Genomic DNA, 23,159 nt, shown 5'->3' on the forward strand with positions numbered 1-23,159 from the left:
ATAGATCACATTGAGTAATATGGACATCTTCACAATACTAAGTATTTCGATCCATTAACATGGGATGTCTTTCCATTTATCTGTGTCTTTTAAAATCTCAGCAGTGTTTTGTAGTTTTCAGTGTATGAGTCTTTAACCTCCTCGGTTAGGTTTATTCCCAAGTATTTTATTCTCTTTGATGCTATTATAATTGGAATTGCTTAATTCCCTTTTTGGATTGTTCATTGTCAGTGTATAGAAATGCAACTGATTTTTGTATGTTGATTTTGTATCCTGCAACTTTGTTGAATTCATTTATTAGTTCTAACAATTTTGCGTGTGTGTGTATGTGTGAAATCTTTAGGGTGTTCTACATATAAGATCATGTCTGTGAATAGAGATAATTTTACTTCTTCCTTTCAAATTGAATGTCTTTTCTTTGCTTGTTGCTCTGGCTAGGACTCCCAACAGTATGTTGAATAGAAGTGGTGAGAGCGAGCATCCTTGCCTTGTTCCTGATCATGGAAGAAAAGCTTGCAATCTTTCACATCGAGTATGATGTTAACTATTGGTTTTCCTATACGGCCTTCATTGTGTTGAGGTAATTTTCTTCAATTCATAGTTTGTTAAGTGTTTTATCGTAAAAAGTTGTGGAATCTTACCAAATAAATTTCTGCCTCAATTGAAATGATCATGTTTTTGTCCTTCATTCTGTTAATGTGCGTTCCATTGATTGATTTTCATATGTTGAATCATTCTTGCATTCTGAATCTCACTTGGTCATGATGTATAATCCTCTTAAAGAGCTCTTGAGGGAATTCCCTGGTGCTCTAGTGGTTAGGACTCGGTGCTTTTACTGCCAAGGGCGCGGGTTCCATCCCTTGTCAGGGAACTAAGATCCCACAAGCCATGTAGCGTGGCCAAAAAAAAAAAAAAGTTGTTGAATTTAGTTTGCTGATATTTGTTGAGGATTTCTGCATCAATATTAATCAGGAATATTGATATTGGCTTGCAGTTTTCTTTTTTTGTTATGTCCTGTCTGGTGTTGGTGTTAGGGTTATGTTGTTCTCATAGGATGAGCTTACAAGTGTTCCCTCCTTTTTAATTTTTTGGAAGAGTTTCAGGAGGATTGGTGTTAATTCTTCTTTAAATGTTTGGTAGAATTCTCTAGCTGAAGCCATCTGATCCTTTGTTTTTCTTTGAGATTTTCAATGACTGATTCTATCTTCTTACTAGTTATTGGTTTGTGCAATTTTCTATTTTTTCATGATTCGGTCTTGGTAGGTTGTATGTTTCTAGACATTTATCTTTCTTTAGGTTTCGCAATTTATAGGTATACAATTGTTCATAGTAGTCTCATAATCCTTTTTGTGTGTGTGTGTGCCATCAGTTGTAGTATCTTCTCTTTCATTTCTGATTTTGAGGCTTCTTTCTTTTTTTCTTAGTTAATCTAGCTAAAGATTTATCAGTTTTGTTGATCTTTTCAAAAAATGAACTCTTGGGATTCCATGGTGGCGCAGTGGTTGAGAGTCCGCCTGCCGATGCAGGGGACACGGGTTCATGCCCCGGTCCAGGAAGATCCCACATGCCGCGGAGCGGCTGGGCCCGTGAGCCATGACCGCTGAGCCTGCGCGTCCGGAGCCTGTGCTCCGTCCGCAAAGGGAGAGGCCACAACAGTGAGAGGCCCGCATTACCGCCAAAAAAAAAAAAAAAAAAAAACTCCTACTTTCATTGATTTTTTTTTTTTCTATTCTGTATTTCACTTAATCCCTGCTCTAATTTTCATTATTTCCTCCCTTCTGCTAGCTTTAGTTTTTTTCTTTGATTTCTTGAGGAATTGTGTCACTTTACAGTTCTTTTGTTTGAATCAGGATCTAAAAACAAGGTCCATATATTGTATGTGATATATTTCTTAAGTCTCTCTAAGTCTATAAGATACCCTCTCTTCTTATTTTGTGCCATTTATTTGTTCAAGTTATCTGGATATTATATCTTGGTATTTCCTACATTTTGGATTTGTGGTGGTGTTTGACATGTACTATCCTTCATATTTTCTGTAAACTGGTAGAGGTGGACATCTATTAAAGTTAGAGCTAGAAGCTAGACAGATTCACGTTCAACTTTTCTCCTTTTTTGGTAGGAAGACTTCATTGCTTTCAGTGATGCTGAGATTGACCAGGTGTTGTCAGCTTGGCTCCTCCACTAGAAGGTTCCACATCATCTTTTCATCTAATGTTTCAGCAGTCATTGATGATTGTTGCCTAAAGTCATTAGTCCAGTAGGGATTGTAAAATGGTGATTTTTTTTTTAAGTTTGATACATTTAATAGAGAATTTAGCAGGCCAGAGTACTAAATAGACTTTCTGGGAGTATTTAGTTGGCTTTTATCTATTCAAGAGACAATGGAAACTTCTTTTACCTCAGTTCTGAATTTTGAAGGAGTTTTTGTGGAGCTTAGAAGTATAATCCTGGGAATTCACTGGTGGTCTAGTGGTTAGGACTCTGCACTCTTGCTGCCGAGGGCCTGGGTTCAATCCCTGGTCAAGGAGCTAAGATCCCACAAGCCGCATGGTGCGGCCAAAAAAAAAAAAAGAAAAAGAAGTGTAATTCTGCCTTCAGCCCCCAAAACGATGATTTTTAATCTCATTTCTTCTGCATTTACTAGCTGTGGTTCTTCTACAAAGAATTCTCTTCATCAATTGTTTGGTTATTCTGAAAAAGTCTGTACCAAAGGCAAGACGGATGCTGGATTCTTCCTCTTTATTCATTAGTTTTCAGAATAATTAGTTGATAGCCCAGCAGACTTCAGGGATGACCAATAAGCTTTTCTTTTAGGTGGGAGGGAGTATTATGAATTTGGCTATTTTTGCATATCTGACGTGTTTCAATCTAACGAAATGATAAATCTTTTAATGCTCAAAATATCCCATTTTCAGCCAGTTGGAGCTCCTTCAAATTGGCTTCTGTGTCATTTTGTGTGGCCCTAATAGTTGTTGATTGTTTTAGGCTTATTTTGTATATATTCTGCCCCAGACTTGGATTAAGTGATTTCTTAAGGAGCCCTGGTTCCTTTTTGTGGGAAATATTTAGAGACCATAATTTAAGTGCTAGAGGAGCTAAATGCTACTGGCTAGTGTCATTTCTTAGCTGTTTCTGTGGCTATTGCTGGGAAATAAATATTTTTTTAGAAAGAGAAAAAATTTTAAGTTACATTAGTTTTTAGAGCAGTTTTAGGTTCATAGCAAAATTGAGTGGACAGTACAGAGATTTCCTGATTGCAGGACTTTTACTTAACTTTCTTTGATTTTATGTTTGTTTCTATTTTATACTGAAATGTTTGGTTCCTGACAACCCGATGTAATTGCTTATTTATCCTATTATGTATTTTATAGATTCAGAATAGTAATGAAATATTATTAATAGGATGAAATCTACCGGATGCAGGTTTATTTCTTTTAATGCAGTTCAAGATGTATTTTTATCCTTAGTCTAAATATAGTCAAAATACTATTTCAAATTCACTTGAAATGATTCCTTCCTCTGTGGACAGTTAGGTCTGTTTTTCACTTTTAAGAATTATTTTATATTTTTAAATTTATTTTTTTAAAACTGTGTACTTACCTTTTCTCTGAGATGACGGAGCAGAATTAAATCTGTAAATGTCTGTGAGTCCTGGAGGATAGGGAACTGATCCTCAACTCATTTCTCCTCCATCTGCCATTTCCCCTTCCTCTTCCATTGAAATTTGCACTCTTTATCCACAGTCTTTTGGAATGCTGAACAAAAATCTTCTTGGAACAAGACAGGAATAAGTAAATAAAGTTAATAAATCTATAAGCCATGGCAGATCATTCACAAATTCCTCCAGATCCATATTGATTATCACCATTCATTCCGTGGGGTGGTTTTTCTTCTACAGCCTGTCTGATGTAATGGTGCTTCCATGACATTTGATGTTTGAAAGTCTCTAGCTCTGGCATTATCAATGTGTGTTTTATAGTCGTCTGCAATATTCCTTCCCTTTCTCTTTGCTCTGTGAACTGAGGGATCTGGGACGCCCATGTGTGTAAACACCCCTCCACCCCTGTCTTCTCCCCTTCTCTTAATCCCTTTTCCCTTAACACTAGGGTGCTAGCAGCCTGGGATGGTTGGGTTTCTGTCACCCTGGAGCTGAGCAGCTCATGTCAGGAATTCTCCAGGCTCTTGGGCCTCTGGGGTGAGTTGAGAAGGTATGTAGGGTGCTGGGGTTGGAGATCCATGGACTAGGTGCTTACCTGAGTTATTATGAGAGACTTGAAGACATTAGCATCTTCACGTAATCGGCATGACACATAACCTGGGATAGCACTGAGCTCCTTTTATTTCTTTATTCAGGTTGAGGAATGTGCACAAATAATGCAAATATAATTAATTTTAGTTCTGAGGATTAGGCAACTTGAGGCATGTTCACATTACCTGGTGATGTAAATACCAATGTTACATTGAATTTTTTTTAAAGAAAGCCTTATTCACCACTGAAATAATCTCAACAGCATCATTAACTTTAAACATGTTGTATCGGACAGTATTAGTTACCTGATATGTATTTGGTCTGGGGTTATTTCATTTGTACTGTGGTCTTTTTTCTCCAGTGTTATATGCATTATGTATAATACATTGGTTGGGGGTGGGGGCACGGCTTGGAAAGGTGTGGGCTTTGACTTGCTTGGAATTGCTTTTTATTCTGTAAGTTCTGTGACCTCATGCACTGTAAATATTGATGCTACCACACCCGAGCACATGTGAAATAAAACTGTGGCTCTTCAGTATTTGGTTCCAATGCGAATTAATTAAAAAGGGGTTGGGGAAGTAGGTGTCCAGTAGTTAAGAATCCGCCTGCCAATGCAGAGGACACGGGTTCCATCCCTGGTTGGGGAAGATCCCACATGCCATGGAGCAACTAAGCCCGTGCACCACAATTACTGAGACTGTGCTCTAGAGCCCGCGAGCCACAACTACTGAGCCTGCGAGCCACAGTTACTGAGCCCGTGTGCCACAAATACTGAAACCCGTGTGCCTAGAGCCTGCACTGCGCAACAAGAGAAGCCACCGCAATGAGAAGCCCGCGCACTGCAATGGAGAGTAGCCCCCACTCGCCGCAACTGGAGAAAGCCCGCGTGCAGCAGCGAAGACCCAGCGCAGCCAAAAAAAAAGGGGGTGGAATTTGCACACAGGGAAAATTTTCCATTATATGTATTTGGGGGGAATAAACTCTGAAGGCAGCTTTCCCTCTTTTCTCCTCCCCCCACATTTCTCGATGGCCCTACTTCCATCAGTGGTGCCACAGCTCAGAGATTAAGGAAGCTGACTCTTTTAGGCTGGGTCCTCTCAGGTCCTTCAACATTGAAAGGGGTCACTTTGGAGCCATGAAGTGGATTTTCCCTGTTTACCTTGGCCCTGACAGTCACCAGTTAGAGGCTGTCTCTTAGGTGATGCTGCTTCTGCATCTGTCTGTATCATCCCCTCTGCTGCTTTTCTAAGCTTCCGTTTCAGAGACTTGTCACTGCTCCCCAGGTCCAAATAACATGCTGTTGTTTGTATATCAGACCAGTGTGACAGCTCAGGGAGTGTCCTGACAGTCGAGGTGTCTCATGGGAGAGAGCGGGGCAGTTACCAGGTCCCTGGAGCAAGACAAAGAATGTGTCCTGCTGTCCTGCCCACTTAAAAACCAACTGCTTTTGACCCTTTTTATTGATAGTTTTGAAAAGATTAGCCACAGACCAAATGCCAGAGGCTGTGTTGACTGTCCCACAGCTGCCACTGGGGCTACCACTTGGTTAAACAAGTGGTCCACCACCATCCAGCACGATCTGTTTTTGGCAGGGGCTCCCCGGTGATCTGAATGGGGATGTGATGAGGATGTCCACTGAGTCTTTGTGGTAGAGGCATCAGTGTCTGCAATTCCAGGAGAACTGTGGGCTTGTTCAGAATTACCTTGGGTGGAGGTAGGCAGTGGGCAGTTCCAGGACATCTGTTTGGCCCTTCCCTCCACAGCGGCTGTTACTCATGGGGAGGCTTCTGGGGGCTGTTAAGTAGAACCATCCCAGTTTGCACTCAGAACCAGGGACATCGCCATAGGGTAGGTCCTCTGACTAGTGAGAAGGACGTGGGCCCTTTCCTGTGGCAACAAGGTGGGGGTGGTGGCATTCAGGAGCCCTGGTATATACATACCAGCCCAGATTGCATCCAACAGTCCTCATGAGGTCTGGGGGTGCACTTTCCTTAGGACACAGGTGTCCTAAGTCCCGCTGGGGAAGGAATATTTATTGTGTGTACTTAGGGTGGCATCACAGGGCCCTTCCTCAAGGGGATCCATCCAATCCTTCCTTCCATCAGCTGTTTGTTGTAGAACCACCTCAGAGCTGGGAACCAGATGAAGGAGTCATGATTTTCCACTGCAGGGGCTGACCTCAGCCTTTTGCTCACAAGTGATTGATTTTTTTCTTGCGAGATACATCAAGCAGCGCCCTCACTGGTTGGCCAACCATCTCGCCCTCTTGCCTGAAGTCACCTCTGTCAACACGCCCCAGCTGCCACTCTGGCCTAGCTGTTTGTGGTGGTGATTATGTCCATCTGCATCTGGCGGTTAAGGGGTACCTCTTTGGTTATGCCAGGATCTCATCACCCTCGAAGACACGAGGGAGCATCTTCTGTCACCCCCTGCTCACAGAGCACAGCCCTCAGGGGACTTCCGGAGGACACCAGGACCCTCCTCACTGCTGTGTTCCTTACTGAAGGGTGTGTTCTCTGGCCAGTTCTGGGGAGTATAGTCAGATGTTGGGGTGTCTGGTCACCGTTTTTACTTTCTCACTTCTTGGAACCATCTCATACCTTCCTCAGGATTCCATGGCAGTCCAGGCACCTCCACCTCATTTCCTGTGAGTCAATATCATGTCCAAGTTCCAAGGAACTGGGTTCCAACAGCACAGGGACTGGGTTGGGCACCTTTACCAAGATGACAGCTCACACATGGGAGAACGCACCATGTCCATACACTCCCCTCTATCTGCCTTGTGTTCTGCCCCCTCAAGATCCCCTCCCAGTGTCCCCCCTCCCCCTCCGCAATTAAGTCCTGGCCTTATCTTTCTGGCAGGAGATGTAGGTCTCTTTAAACATTGCCATGGAAGCCTCTGGCATTCACAGAATGCCCTGAGTGGATGGCTGATTTGAGCCTGTCAACCAGTCTCTTTCTTCAAAGCTTCCAATCTGTTAGTAAAAACCAGCCAACCTCACAATCCTTATAATTACCAGCACCCACCCCTCAGCCCCATTCCACGGGTAGAGCTAATGCAGATGCCCACTCCCCCCCTCTGCCCGTGCCCCCTCCCAGTCCTGCACAGGTGAGGGCCTTATCGTGTGTGTTTGCATACCATGGGCCGTCGCCACCCACTTAGCACCAGCTGTAGGGTTCTTCCTGCTGTTTGACGCACAGGAAATGAGAAATCCAGGTATTGACTCACATCCTGAGGATCTGCTGTTTAGGACAGTTCTGGTACCAAGTGTCTTAATTTGGGTTCCTCTAGAAGTAAAACATGAAACCAGGGCTGGAGTGCAGGTGATCTAGGAAGCGGCCCAAGAGGGACAGATTCTCACTCTGGGCAACAGGACCGTGATTCTGCCAAAGCCTCCTGGAGAGCAGACGGAACGTCTCCCGAATTGCCTGCCTAAAAGAGGAGGGTGGGGCTTCCCTGGTGGCGCAGTGGTTGAGAGTCCGCCTGCCGATGCAGGGGACACGGGTTCGTGCCCCGGTCCGGGAAGATCCCACATGCCGCGGAGCGGCTGGATCCGTGAGCCATGGCCGCTGAGCCTGCGCGTCCGGAGCCTGTGCTCCGCAACGGGAGAGGCCACAACAGTGAGAGGACCGCGTACCGCAAAAAAAAAAAAAAAAAAAAGAGGAGGGTACAGTTATCCACTCCCAGTGGTTGAGGGCTGCTCCGAGGTGCGTGGACTCCCCCCGACACCTGGGCTTCTGGGTGAGCAGGTGCCCGTGGCGTGTGGGTGGGAAGATACAAAGACTTGACTGGTGAGCTTGAGATGAGACACTGTCAGCACACTGTACACTGAACTCGCGCGGGACTATCCACAGCCCTGACATAGGTGTGTTTTTTTGAAGTTTCGTTTTTTTGTTTTTTTAATTTTTTGGCCGCACCTTGGGGCATGCGGGATCTTAGTTCCCCGACCAGAGATGGAACCCGCCCCCACTGCAGTGGAAGTGCGGAGTCTTAACCATTGGACCGCCAGGAAGTCCCCAGGTGTGTTTTAAAAAACACCTCTTGACCTTCTCTTTATTCTGTCTCAGAGATCTTACCACAGTGGCAAGAATAAGTCAGTACTCTCAGAATGTATATAATATTTCATCATGTGTGTGTATGTACATTCATATGCAATACACGTACCATAGAAACCGTAATTTATTCCATCCAGTTTTTTTTTTTTTTTTTTTTTTTTTTTGCGGTACGCGGGCCTCTCACTGTTGTGGCCTCTCCCGTCGCGGAGCACAGGCTCCGGACGCGCAGGCTCAGCGGCCATGGCTCACGGATCCAGCCGCTCCGCGGCATGTGGGATCTTCCCGGACCGGGGCACGAACCAGCGTCCCCTGCATCGGCAGGCGGACTCTCAACCACAGCGCCACCAGGGAAGCCCTCCATCCACTTTTTAAGTTTAACCTTTTTCCAGTTTTATTGAGAAATAATTGGCATACATCACTGGATAAGTTTAAGGCGAACAGCGTGATTTATTTACATGTTGTGAAATGATTACCACAATAGGTTCAGCTAACACCCATCTTCTCATACAGATAAAATAAAAAGGAAAGAAAGAAAGAAGAAAGGAAAAAATTTTCTTCTCCTTATGATGAGAACTCTTAGGATCTACTCTCTTAACAGCTTTCCTGTATATCCTACAGCAGTGTTAGCTATAGTCATCATGTTGTACCTTACATCCCTGGTATTTATTTATGATAACCGGAAGTTTGTACCTCTTTTATTTTTTTGGCTGTGCCACGCAGCATGTGGGATCATAGTGCCCCCACCAGGGATTGAACCTGCACCCCCTGCAGTGGGAGCGCAGAGTCTTAACCACTAGACTGTCAGGGAAGTCCCTGGAAGTTTGTGCCTTTTGACCACCTTTCTCCAATTCTCCCTGCCCCTGACTTTTTAATTTGTGTCAACATTTTACTAGGAAAAAATTCAAGAGGGTGGAGCCCCCTCCACCAGGGCTTACAGTTTCCTCTGCCTGTGTCGCCCATCCCCTTGGCTAACTCTTCCTCATCCTGGGGCTCAGCTTAGACCCATTCTTCTTCTTTTTTTTTTTTTTAGATGTCGGGGGTAGGAGTTTTTAATTAATTTATTTATTTTTGCTGTGTTGGGTCTTCGTTTCTGTGCGAGGGCTTTCTCTAGTTGTGGCAAGCGGGGGCCACTCTTCATCGCGGTGCGCGGGCCTCTCACTATCGCGGCCTCTCTTGTTGCGGAGCACAGGCTCCGGACGCACAGGCTTAGCAGCCATGGCTCATGGGCCCAGCTGCTCCGCGGCATGTGGAATCTTCCCGGACTGGGGCAAGAACCCGTGTCCCCTGCATCTGTAGGCGGACTCCCAACCACTGCGCCACCAGGGAAGCCCCAACCTGGTGGTTTTATCCTCATTTTACTCTGTAGGCCTCACTATGTCGAATCTTGGGTTTCTTCCTTGCTAGACAGAAGCTTCATGTGGTCTGTGGCTGCATCTATTGGTTCCCCTCTGTTATTACCCAGCACATAGTAGGTGTTTGTAATATTTGCAAGTGCTTGTTAGGTTGATGTTTGGGCTGGATTTTGAGGTTGTTTGAATGCAGGGGTGCTCTGCTCTGTGGGACAAAGGCCATATTCCACCATCTGCCCAGATCGTTTCTCTCCAACCTCATCTGCTTCTCCAAATCCCTTCCCTTAGACAAGCGAACTCCAAACAGCCCTTTCCTTTTCCCAGTTCTGCCTGAAGTTGCTCACTCCCTTTCTACCTGTACAAACAATTTCCCCAACATATGGGCCACCTTTGAACTCAAAGAACTTGTGGGAAACCCTTATTTGACATTTAATCATATACATGCTGTGAGATGTTTTCAAAGTCATCCATTGGGGCACCTAGTATAAGAAATCATGTGAGTTTCTTGCTTTTGAGTAGCAATTAAAGCGTTGTTTGGAGATACTAAATTGACACTCTGACCTTCTAAAAAATGATTCTTAAATTATTTGTTTATTTTTGGTTAGCTTTAGTAACTCACATACAGTAAAGCTTTCCAGTTGCCCCTAAGCAGTCTCCTGGCGGCATGCAAGATCTTTAGTTCCCCGACCAGGGCCTGAACCCGGGCCGCCTGCAGTGGAAGCTTGGAGTCCTAACCACTGGACCGCCAGGGAATTCCCACAGTCACAATACTTTATATTTGGATTTCAGGCCAAGTGTGATCTAGGACCCTTGCTCTCATTGATGTTTCCAGGTATGGCTTCAAGGGCAACCCCCAAAGCTCTCATGGACTGTGATGCTGCTATGAAAAAGATATTTAAAAAAAAACCCCTAAAGATGCACAAGGAATCTTACCAACAATGGAGGACACTAATTAAATGGTCTCTTCTAGCCCTTGTCCTGTTGGAACCTGAGGTCTATTGCTGCCTTTTTATATCCACCAGAGGGCAGTGTTCTATTCTACCTCACAGTCCGCCTCCCCTTTGAGGTCTCCCCTTTCTTTTCTTTTTCTTTTTTTTTTCCAATTAAAAAATTTTTTTTGGCCACGCTGCATGGCATGTGGGATTTTAGTTCCCTGACCAGGGATCCAACCCAAGCCCCTGCACTGGAAGTACAGAGTCTTAACCACTGGACCGCCAGGGAAGTCCCAGAGATCTTCCCTTTCAAATCCTAGCATTTCAGCTCCTGAAGTGATCCCCAAACTGTGTTTCTCAAACTTTGATTTGACTTCTAGAAATACATCTTGGGCGTCCCTGGTGGCGCAGTGGTTGAGAGTCCACCTGCCGATGCAGGGGACACGGGTTCATGCCGCGGTCCGGGAAGATCCCACATACCGCAGAGCGGCTGGGCCCGTGAGCCATGGCCGCTGAGCCTGCGCGTCCGGAGCCTGTGCTCCGCAACGGGAGAGGCCACAACAGTGAGAGGCCCGCGTACCGCAAAAAAAAAAAAAAAGCATCTTGATTAGTTGCTAATAGAAATACATCTTACATCTCAACCCCACAGAGACGTACAACCATATGCAACTCTATATATGTATATATAACAAAATTTCATAAAATGACACTTGTTTTCATAGAGAACAGACCTGTGGTTGCCAAGGGGGAGGGGGTTGGGAGAGGGATGGAGTGGGAGTTTGGGATTAGCAGATGCAAACTATTATATATAGAATGGATAAACAACAAGGTCCTACTGTGTAACACAGGGAACTATATTCAATATCCTGTGTAAACCATAATGGAAAAGAATATGAAAAAGAATGTATATATGTGTATAACAATCACTTTTCTGTACAGCAGAAATTAAGACAACATTGTAAATCGACTGTACTTCAATAAAATAAATTTTTAAAAAAACACTTGTCTTTACTATGTGCGATACACTGATATTTCTATTCTCTTCCATTAAAAAAAGTGCCAATCATCACCAAATTGAGTTCACAACCTACAAATTGGGTCGCACATATTGCCTTAGAGTTCATTTAGTCTGGCATCCTGCATACTTATGGATGAAGAGATGCAGGGTTAGAGAGGGATGCTCAGTCATTGTGGGACTCAGCGCAGCACCTAGGATAAGGCTTCAGGGCTTCGGACTTCTGATCTGTTGCTTTCAGCACAACGACATTCCTGTTGAGGGACACCCAGAGCTCTGGCAGGTCACAGCCATGGAGTCCAGGATATGTGTGTGTGTGTTCCAGCCCCAGCACACTGAGCTTCGCCACACCTTGTGAAGAGTCCCCTGCAGCAGGGTTTTCTCTTTGGGCATGTAAATTCTGCAGCTCACCCACTGATTGTCACATTGGTGCTGGCCTCTGGAATCCTGCACGTGGCTCCTCCATGCCCTGACTTAGCAGTGGGTTGCTTTATAGCCCAGAATCAAGAACGTACACAAACTAAGAGGGTAGGGAGTCAGTTGCCACTGTTGAAGCGTCTGCTTCTGAGATGCGGAGGGTGGAAGTTCTCATGTGGGTCCGTCCTTGCTCTGTAGAACGCCTCCCAGAGGACTTTCGAGATCGATTACGGCCACAACTGCTTCCTCAAGGATGGCCAGCCCTTCCGCTACATCTCGGGAAGCATTCACTATTTCCGCGTGCCCCGTTTCTACTGGAAGGATCGGCTGCTGAAGATGAAGATGGCTGGACTGAATGCCATCCAGATGTAAGTAGGAGGGCACTGGGCTCTCACCTGGGCCTGGACACCCACCCCTGGAGGGAGGGTCCAGCTGCATCTCTCGGTGCAGCTGTTTCATTGCTCAGAACGGGGAATAGCCTGGTCTGGGGTCCCGGGAGAGGCTAGTCATGGGCTTGAGTGTCCCTTCTTTAGACAATTAACTACTTCTTCCAACCTTGAACTTTGTCACCAGAAATCATACAATGGATATCAGCTTGAAAGGGCAAAGGGAAGTAACAATGGTTGAGCGTTTACTGTGTGCAGGGCACGTTACATGGATGATGCCATTTCTCCAAGGTCACCCTTCTTGTTTGCAGCTGGCGAAACTGAAATTTGCCCAGGCACATGTGTTTGGACAGAGGTTCCGCTGAGATTTGAAGATAAGGGTGTTGGTAGGCAACCATAGCTCCTCTCAGCTCCTAGAGGGATATGCCTTGTTGGGTAGATTCCTGAAACCTAGTTTGTCTTTGTGGTTCTGCTGGGGTGATTCCATGCCCAAGGTTACAGAATTTTACCCCAAAACTATCTCTCCTTATCTCTTCTGCTGTTGTAAAGTGACTAATTGAGAAGGAAGTTGGGGTGGCTGGCCACTTTGGTTTCTGATGTGGATTGCTGATAACTCTTCAAAGATAAAGGGTGAGAAAACCCAGCGGCAGATTCCTGGGACAGATAGTTAGGAAGAATCCCACTTGTTATTCTGGTTCTAGGGCCACTGGGACATATCTGTAGTTTCAACACTAAGTTCTGGGGGACCAAGACTGTTCCAGGGAACCCTGAAACCATGGGATTGTGGGAAAAAAACACAAGCCAGGGGTCATCAAAGACACCTTTGTGATGGCAGTGGGTGGCTTCATATTTAAAGTTGTGTCCCAGGGCTTCCCTGGTGGCACAGTGGTTAAGAATCCACCTGCCAATGCAGGGGATATAGGTTCGAGCCCTGGTCCGGGAAGATCCCACATGCCGCGGAGCAACTAAGCCCATGTGCCACAACTACTGAGCCTGTGCTCCAGAGCCCACGAACCACAACTAGTGAAGCCTGCACGCCTAGAGCCCGTGCTCCGCAACAAGAGAAGCCGCCGCAAGCAGAAGCCCGTGCACCACAACGAAGAGTAGGCCCCACTCGCTGCAACTAGAGAAAGCCCACACGCAGCAATGAAGACCCAACGCAGCCAAAAATCTAATTCAAAAAAATAAACTTTTAAAAATAAATAAATAAATAAGTTTGTGTCCCATGCTGCAGGCAGCCCAAGGAGCTGGTCGGAATTTTATTTTTTATAAATTTATTTATTCATTTTTGGCTGCATTGGGTCTTCATTGGTGCACACAGGCTTTCTCTAGTTGTGGCGAGCGGGGGCTACTCTTCATTGTGATGTGCGGGCTCCTTCTCATTGCGGTGGCTTCTCTTGTTGTGGAGCATGGGCTTTAGGCACGCGGGCTTCAGTAGTTGTGGCATGCGGGCTCAGTAATTGTGGCACGCAAGCTCTAGAGCGCAGGCTCAGTAGTTGTGGCGCCACCAGGGAAGTCCCAGAATTTTTGTTATTTTACCTCCTTCGGACTATTCCTGACAAAATCTTTTGTTAGGAGGACGCAGGGCTTGGAGGTTTTCCCATTTTTATTGAAAAATATTTTTCAAAAAATAAGTATGGGGCTTCCCTGGTGGCGCAGTGGTTGGGAGTCCGCCTGCCGATGCGGGGGACGCAGGTTCGTGCCCCGGTCTGGGAGGATCCCGCGTGCCGCGGGGTGGCTGGGCCCGTGGTCCGTGGCCGCTGAGCCTGCGCGTCTGGAGCCTGTGCTCCGCGATGGGAGAGGCCACGGCAGTGAGAGGCCCGCGTACCGCAAAAAAAAAAAAAAAATAAGTATGCCTCTTATTACTTTAGCACAGATATTTTCATTTTTCCTAAGCCCTTACATAGGCATAAGTAATTTTTCCATAGCAGTAATTTGTGTCCATGAACTCTGTCTTTTTTTTTAAGTCAAGCATTAAATAGGAATGGGCGTTCTTTGAGGGTCATACACTTAAAAGTGTTCCCCACAAGTTTGATTCTCTTGGTAGCTGCTGTGAAAGCTCAAAAGAAGGCTTCTTTTCTGCACGTCTGCCTTAGGAAGATGTCTGTGTGTCCCGCGGGTTTATAGTTCTGCAGACTGTTCAGAAATTCATGTAGGACACCTGGATTTTTGAGCTATTTCCAGGAAGGGGCTGTGTGTGTCTTGGCAGGTACGTGGCCTGGAACTTCCACGAGCCCCAGCCAGGACAGTACGAGTTCACTGGGGACCACGACGTGGAGCATTTTATTCAGCTGGCACATGAGCTGGGACTGCTGGTCATCCTGAGGCCTGGACCTTACATCTGTGCAGAGTGGGACATGGTGAGTGCGGCTAGGCCTGCCCTGCCTGCCTGGTGTGCGGTCAGGCAGGGATCTGGAGGCAAGTGAACTAAAGCAGCGTTGGTAAGTCTCTAATTCCAGGTAACACGGGCCTGTGACTGAGCAAACCCAGTTGTCTTTTACCTTGAGCAGTGCCCAGGTAGAGAGGAGCAGGGAGGGGTCACAAGGCATGGGTCCTCCTCTTGGTGGTCACGTACAGAAGTCAGTTTCCTCATCTGTAAAAACAAGTTCATGGTGTGGCCTCTGTCTGCCTCACAGGGTAGTTGTGAGGTTAAGTGGAGGAATCTGTAGAAAAGGCTTTGATTCTCAAAACATTGCATTCATGCCCAGTGATCTTATTTTTATTATGTTTACAATTTCTAATTGCCCTGAAAGTTACAACCCAGAAAGCCCAGCTCAAATACCCCTTCTCCATGACATTTTTCTTCTTTCCCCTCACTGCTAATAGTAATTTCTGTCTCCCCTAAGACCTTATCATTGCCTCGTCTTCCTTTTTTTTTTTTTTTTCCCCCTCTCCTAGGGAGGATTACCTGCTTGGCTACTAGAGAACGAATCTATTGTTCTCCGTTCTAGTGATCCAGGTAAGTTGTTACAGATATCGTAAGAGAATTTAAGAAAGCTTAGATAATTTATATCAAAAGAGTCAGGTATTTCGAAGGCTGGGGTACTCCTGGGCGAATGCTTCTGAAAGTTTAGCAAAAGTGTGAGCGTTCATCATGCTCCTCCAGGTACTGAATGTTTTAGGAAAGAAGGATTATTCGAACAACTTGACCAGATCTCGCTGATACCCTGGGAACTCTTTGAGTTGGCACTGGGCCCTGTTTGCGGTTCACTGGCTGAGTTTAATGCTTTCTCTGCCTCTGTTCTTAGAATACGACATGGCTGGTGCCGACTCCCAGCTAATCAGAATGGCAGATGTAGTTTCTGCGGTGGTGTCACTGGATTTCTCAGTAGCTGCGGTGTCTTCAGTTCCTTTGTCTACTTTTACAGAGTTAGATAACTAAATGATAGATAAAATGATAGGTTTTTTTCTTGTCTAGCTGTAAACCCTGATCGATCTGCAGGTCCCATTTAGCTGCTGTTCTTTTTTTTTTTTTTTAATTTTTATTGGAGTATAGTTGATTTACAATGTTGTGTTACTTTCTGCTGTACAGCAAAGTGAATCAGCTATACATATACATATCTCAACTCTTTTTTAGATTCATTTCCCATATAGGTCATTACAGAGAATTGAGTAGAGTTCTTAGCTGCATTTCTGTCTTCTGAAGGCTTCAGTTTCTCTTGGTGATGAAGCTGGTCATAAGAGCAGCTAACACTGATTAAATTTGCTGTGTAAAAGGCTAGTATATTATGTTCTATATGCATTTCCTTCTTAGTGTACTACCCTCACATTTTACGCTCTTAGTATATTAGTGTTTTTCCACATTTTATCTCAGTTAATCCTTACAACAACTTTATGACCTATGTACTCTGTTATCCCCATTTGACAATGTAAATGTATAATTGATTAGAACTTAATTTTAAAAAAACTCAACTGTGACAGAGAGGACACATCACTCAGTCATTCAACAAACATTGGTGGATGCCTCCTGTGCTGCAGGCTTTTTGTCCTAATGGCAGGGGCAGATACCAGGCATACTGGTCCTTGTCCTCTCAGAGCTCCACTGAGGAGACAACTCTCGGCAGGACAACTTTTTTTTTTTTTTTTTTTTTTGCGGTATGCGGGCCTCTCACTGTTGTGGCCTCTCCCGTTGCAGACGCGCAGGCTCAGCGGCCATGGCTCACAGGCCCAGCCGCTCCGCGGCATGCAGGATCTTCCCGGACCGGGGCACGAACCCGTGTCCCCTGCATCGGCAGGCGGACTCTCAACCACTGCGCCACCAGGGAAGCCCAGCAGGACAACTTTTAGCAGACTTTTAGTGCATGTAGCGCCACCCATTTCAGAAAGTGGTTGTTGAATCCAGTCTGTTCAATCTCTGCTGCCAGCCCCAGGGTAATAGGCTGTGTTGTGTCTCTTTGTAGAAAAAGGCGTGTGATGGTGTTAAACCTGGTTGTCTTCCAGATTACCTTGCAGCTGTGGACAAGTGGTTGGGAATCCTTCTGCCCAAGATGAGGCCCCTCCTCTATCAGAATGGAGGGCCGATTATAACAATGCAGGTAACTGCAGGGAGGAGCCTGGCCGGGTCAGGGGAGGTTTCCATCCATCCACATTATATATGGGAACGAAGCAAACATGAACCTCATATGTCTATTTCTTTCTTTTTGTTTTTCTTTTTAATTTTTAAAATTGAAGTATAGTTGATTTGCTATGTTGTGTTAGTTTCAGGTGTACAGCAAAGTGATTCAGTCATATACATATATACGTATATATATTCTCTTCCAGATTCTTTTCCACTCTAAGTTATTACAAGATATTGAATATAGTTCCCTGTGCTATACAGTAGGTCCTTGCTGTTTATCTTCATATGTCTGTTTCTTTAAGAGGCAATGCCACAGATGGTGCTTTGATTTAAATTGCATTCTGGGGAGGCATTACCATTTTTGAATGCTTGCTGTGTGAGACTCTCTGCTGGATACCCTACAAATGCTATTCAGTTATTCCAACCACCATCTTCAAAGAGGTTAAGTGACTTGGCCAAGGTCACGCAGCTGGCAGGTGTTGCAGCCTGGCTCCTCTCCGGTGCCACGTTGCCTTCTGGCCACAGGGATGCAGCATGGACTGACCCACTTTGGCGTCTGCACTGCCTAGGCCGTCAGTTTCCATGGGTGTGGAAAGAGGATGCAGTGAATTGGGGCCACTGTGTTTTCTCTCCCACTTCCTGCCCTCACTTTCCTTCTTCCATGTGTTTTTCACTTTGCAGTGACTGGTAGATTGTGAGGTATATCACGTGGCAAGAACTTTTCAAGTGAAAAATAGGTACACTTGACCTGCGATGATTTTTGATGTTTGTAAAAATACTTAGGTAAAACAAAACCATGTCTGTTGGTCATTTACCAAGGATGCTCTGATTGCAAAGAATACGTTATGTAAAACTGGCTGCATCCCGGACCAGCAAGGGGGTGCGTGCGGTGCTCCCTAGGGGAGCGTGGGCCAGATTTCCTTCTTGTGAACAGCACCGTGGAGTGTTTGCAGGGATGGTCATTGTGGGGAGGGAGCCTGGCTATTTCCATGCCCTTCAGATATGAGAGGGCTGGGCTGGCCAGGGTGCCCTGCGTGGTGGAGAGAGGCCAGGCTGCTACTCCCAGAGGGGTGTACTCATAGCACTCACTGCCCCTCACCTGTCCTGAGTCTGTACCAGTTAAGCTTACAGGAGCCCATTTTCCTGTATGAAGATTTCAAGGCTGAAACTGGGTGTATCTGCATAGCTGGGTCTTCTTCCTTTCTCTTGATCTCAGGTTTTCCTCAATTTCCCTTGCTTTTTAGTCTCTGCTTCTGCCGAAATCACTTTCAATTTTTGCTGAGGGCTTTTCTGTACCTTTTGGTTATGAAATGCACCACAACGTCAACAAATATGAACTGTGCAAGGGAGAGCAAAGTTGGCTGTCTTGGGGGGAATTTCCTCCCGTGTCCATCCCTGGCAACCTCAGATGACTTGAACTTGACTGTGGATCCTGCCGGAGGACTCAGCTTCCTTCCTCTCCCTTCCCCCCGTCACATCTCCACCCGCTAAAATCCCACCTAATCCTTTTGCCCCTTGATAATTAGGAGTGGGGGCCTTCCACCCACAAATTTGCTTCATCCAATTTGTGAGGTACTCATCATGAGGGATTAGCCCTGTTTATACCTGCTGTTTTGGAAGAGGTTTCAGTTTTCAGTCTGCAGTGAAAACGTCTGCAGTGTTTTGTTGCTTTATCAAGGAGCTTACAGGGTGAGATAATTATTCTAGAACAAAGACCTGCAACCTGCAAACCTGGCCCTCTGCCTGTTTTTGTACATAAAGGCCACTGGCACATGACCATGCCCGACCATTTATATATTGTCTGGGGCTGCTTGTGAACCACAATAGCATGGTTCAGTAGTTGAGACAGAGACATATGGCCAAAAAGCTCCAAATATTTACTCTCTGGCCCTTTATAGAAAAAGTTGGCAAACTCCTACTCTAGAAAAATCAGCTTTCCTCTGAGGCTAACTGCAACTTCGTCTATGAGTCTCAAGCCCTTTTCTGTGTGTTTCTCCTCTTACCTCCCCCGCCTCCACACACACCTCTGCTTTCCTCTCGTTGGCAATGATAGAGAACTTGACTGTATGCTTTATTGCCAGCTTTCTGAGCACTTACCAGGTGCCAGGTATTGTGCAAAAGCCCTATTCATGTATTGGCTCAGTGAATCCTCATACAACCCAGTGAGGTAGGTACACTCACCTCTTACAGGCAAAGAGACATTTGACGGGTGGAGCCACCTGGATAAGAAGAGGCAGAGCTGAGGTTTGCACAGGGACTCTTGGGCCTCTGATGCCTGTGACCGCAGCACGAAGCTGTCTTGCGAATGTTGAGCTTTTCTCTTTCTCTAAAAACCTAACCAAATTAGGTATATGCATTTATTACAGTCCTGTTTAAACTACAGTCCTGTATTTTATCTTAATACAATGATGATAATGGATAAATAAGATTTGAAAGAGTAAGTGAAAATCAATGACATTGGCTTGGGGCGTGGCCTGAAAAGAACGAGAGGTGCAGAGGCTCTGGGCCCTCTTAGTTGCTAAAGCCGACCCTTAAATTTAGCTCTGAACTTCTTGGCAGCCAGATGATGAAGGAAGACACAGCCATTTAAATAGCTCTTAATTAAAGAGGAGAAAAAAGAAAACGAGGGGGACAGTACCTTGCCAGTATTTGCAAAGCTTTTCTTAAGATTTATTTCAATTATTTCCAAAGGGACTTCTGAGGCACTAATCAGAGTATCAGGATCAGTCATCCAAGGGGAGTTTCCTGCTCTGTGTGAGTGGCAAACACCTTCTATTGCAGGATGGCTTCATGACCTGTGAAGCCCTTGATACTGGCCTACCACTACCTGTTTTGCTGCTTCTTTTTTTTTAAAATTTAATTTATTATTAGTATTTTTTTGGCTGCACCTCGCGGCATATGGGATCCTAGTTCCCCGACCAGGGATGGAACCTGCGTCCCCTGCACTGGAAGCGCAGTCTTAATCCCTGCACCTCCAGGGAAGTCCTTGTTTTGCTTCTTTTTAAAATTATTTATTTATTTATTTATTTTTGGCTGCATTGGGTCTTTGTTGCTGCACATAGGCTTTGTCTAGTTGCGGCGAGCAGGGGCTACCCTTCGTTGCAGAGCATAGGCTCTAGGTGCACAGGCTTCAGTAGTTGTGGCTTGCGGGTTCTAGAGCACAGGCTCAGTAGTTGTGGCACATGGGCTTAGTTGCTCCGCGACACGTGGGATCTTCCCGGACCAGGGCTTGAACCCGTGTCCCCTGCATTGGCAGGCAGATTCTTAACCACTGCGCCACCAGGGAAGCCCTGTTTTGCTTCTTGAACCCATAACATGAAAGTATAGTCAGAGGGATTCTCGCTGAGAAAACCATTGTGCGTTAAACCATTTGGGAGGAGGTGCTTTGCAGATGATGATGGTGGTGTCTAGTTCTTCTACATCACTCCCTACTCCCTTCTCACTCCCCGACTCTGTCCATAGGCTTCATGGAGCTACTAGCAATTTTGCCAACAGCATACTCCTTGCAGGAATACTCTCTACCTCTCCCGCTTCCCTGACCAGCGAGTGCCTTTCTGTCTAGAGCTGCCTCGGGCAATCCCTGCGGGGAAGCTTCCTTAACCATCTCTTCCAACCACTCTCAGACTGGGCACCTCGTTTCTGGAGGCTCACAGTTTCTTATGCTCATGTTCAAAGGCCACCTATCCCTAGGATCACAAAAATTTGTTTTGCGTTGTGTGCAGGTAGAAATTGTTATGTGTGGGAAATTTTTAAATTTTTGTAAAATTGTGAAGTATACCACACACACATTAATGTGCAATAATGAAGCATTATGACAAGAACAGCTACAGAATGACCACCAAGATGGAAAATGGTACGTGGCCAGGACCCTGGAAGCTTCCCAGGTGTCCTTCTTCATCACACCCCACTTCTTCTCACTGTTCTGACTTTCGTAGCCATCAGCTTCTTGCTTTTCTTTACACTTTTACCAATTATGTGCACACCAAGACTTGATAGTTTGGTTTTGACTGATTTCGATTTTCTATTCGGGAAATTGTACCGTGTGTATTTTTCAGTGTCATGCTTCTTTCACCAACCTCTATACCTCTAAGATTCTTTGGTGTATTGGATTTTCTGGTGTATCTGGTGTATTGGAAATAAATGAAGGTCATTCATTTTATTGCTTTAGAGCAATGTTGCTTAACCTTTTCTTCATTGTTGTCCATTAAAGATCCTCTCTAGACATATTTTTCTAATTGCCCCACATGAAATTTTAATACCTGAGATATACTGTATAATTGTACATATATCTATACTTTATATGAAAAATAAGGTTTTTTTTTTTTAAATCCTATAAAAATCGGCTCCCACCTCCTTGGGGATGCTCTCCACCTCATTGAGAATGGACACTTCAGAGCAGGGGTTACCACCCTCAGCACTACTGTCATTGTACCCAGTGATTCTTTGTGGTGGAGGCTGACAATGCAGGATCTCTAGCAACATCCTTTGGCCTCCACCCACTGAATTAACAGATGATTTTTCTTCATTTTTTAATATTTCTGCCATGGAAAGTTATTATTTATGTAATGTGTAAAGTATCGGTTACGTATTATAGGGGACAATATCACTACAACCTGAAAACTAACACATTGGTTGTTTTCCTTATTTCTGGGAGGTATTAGAAGGTAGGTTTTTATGCTGAGTTGCTTTTTGGAAAATGAGTTTTGAGGACTGAGTGTAGGAGATATTTGGGGATATTACTAAGCCTTGTCATCTCAGAGATGTGCAGGTAGTTTCTCTAAACAAAAGCTTGCCTTCGGACGTTGGAGTCTCCTGATTTCTTTCCCCTCCTCTCTTTAAATTTGCAGGTTGAAAATGAATATGGCAGCTACTATACCTGTGATTACAACTACCTGCGTTTCCTGCAGAAGCGTTTCCACTACCACTTGGGTGAGGACGTGCTTCTGTTCACCACCGACGGGGCGCATGAGAGCTTCCTGCAGTGCGGGGCACTGCAGGGGCTCTATGCCACCGTGGACTTCGGAGCAGGTTGGTGTCTACAGTCACAGAAACCCAGCTGAGCAGGCAGGTTCGGGCTTTTTACTCCATCGGTCATTCTAGACAGCTGTTGTTCAAGTGGCAAGGGCATATCGAGTGAGATTTCCCAGATTTTCCTGTATCTGGTAACGGGTAAAATAGAACACCTGATATTGCACCCCTCCATTGCAGAGATCATTTTGTGTCAGCTGAGCTGGCCCTTAGGTCAGGAGCTCCATTTCCAGCCCTGGCGGAGCTGGCTGCAGCCTGGAGTCCTGTTCTCTTAGGGGCTGCCTGCCAGGAGCAGTTCCAGGTTGAGGAGCTCCACCTTTCAGGCTCTGTCTGGGATGTGCTGCTCTTCCCTGCTCCCCCTGTCCCCCGAGTCGTGGCTGGATGCTCGGGCTGGGTCGTGGCCATCGTGAACTCTGAGGCCGGTCCTGGGTTTCGGGGAACTTACCTGGTACTTCCGTTTTCTTTCTACATAAACTCATAAGGCTGGGAACTATGATGGGCCGGAGGTGGTTTGTCAGATGCTACAAAAAATCGTCTTCCTGATGCATTAGTGCTGTGTAAGCTGCTGAGGTTCCACACATGAAAGGAGGGCTGGGATGCTTCGGGCTGTATGACATTAAGAAATCTTCATGTAGGTTGAGAGCAGCTTTCATAAAAGGCATGGCAGCTAAATGCAGTGTGTGATCCTGGACTTTTTTTTTCCGTGTTTTTTTTTTTTTCCTTTGTTGTTGTTATGAAGGACATTATTGAGACAATTGAAGTCTTTGAATAAACCCTTTAGATTAGATAATAGTATTCTATCCATGTTAATTTCCTGTTTTTTATCATTGCATTCTGTTTATTTAAAGAATGCCCTTGCCCTTAGGGGATACACACTGAAGTATCTAGGGGTAAGGGGCCATTCTGTCTGCAAATTATTCTCAAATGGCTCAGAAAAAAATATGTGTATTCATACAGAGAGGGAAACCTGATGAATGTGGGAAAATGTTAACAATTGGGGAACCTGGGTGAAGGGAAGATGAGCTCTTTGTACTATTCTCACAGCTTTTCTGTAAGTTTGAAATTATTCCAAAATGAAAAGTTACTGCCCCACCCAAAAAGACCAACTCTTCAAGTAGCAGAAAGATCCCGCTGTTCTCCCATCTGAGGGATGAGACACATACCCAGCG

At 45.3% G+C, this 23,159-nt stretch overlaps 1 protein-coding gene and 1 long non-coding RNA gene across 3 annotated transcripts in view; one reads left to right on the forward strand and one right to left on the reverse strand.

Annotated features, from left to right (window-relative positions):
* LOC125965618 (uncharacterized) overlaps positions 1–23,159 on the reverse strand; it is a 129,907-nt gene that overhangs the window by 60,986 nt on the left and 45,762 nt on the right. The window lies entirely within an intron of this gene.
* GLB1 (galactosidase beta 1) overlaps positions 1–23,159 on the forward strand; it is an 89,858-nt gene that overhangs the window by 10,225 nt on the left and 56,474 nt on the right. The window contains exons 2-7 of one of the 2 annotated variants that reach the window (XM_033405480.2): positions 439–580; positions 12,217–12,386; positions 14,614–14,764; positions 15,303–15,363; positions 16,845–16,939; positions 21,810–21,990. In XM_033405480.2, the coding sequence (XP_033261371.1) occupies positions 12,355–12,386; positions 14,614–14,764; positions 15,303–15,363; positions 16,845–16,939; positions 21,810–21,990 (520 nt within the window). In that variant the 5' untranslated portion in view covers positions 439–580; positions 12,217–12,354. The remainder of the gene's footprint in view (positions 1–438; positions 581–12,216; positions 12,387–14,613; positions 14,765–15,302; positions 15,364–16,844; positions 16,940–21,809; positions 21,991–23,159) is intronic. The other variant, XM_004279697.3, reaches the window with a different exon arrangement.

The sequence above is a fragment of the Orcinus orca genome, chromosome 10, assembly GCF_937001465.1.
Source record: "Orcinus orca chromosome 10, mOrcOrc1.1, whole genome shotgun sequence".
NCBI lineage: Eukaryota > Metazoa > Chordata > Mammalia > Artiodactyla > Delphinidae > Orcinus > Orcinus orca.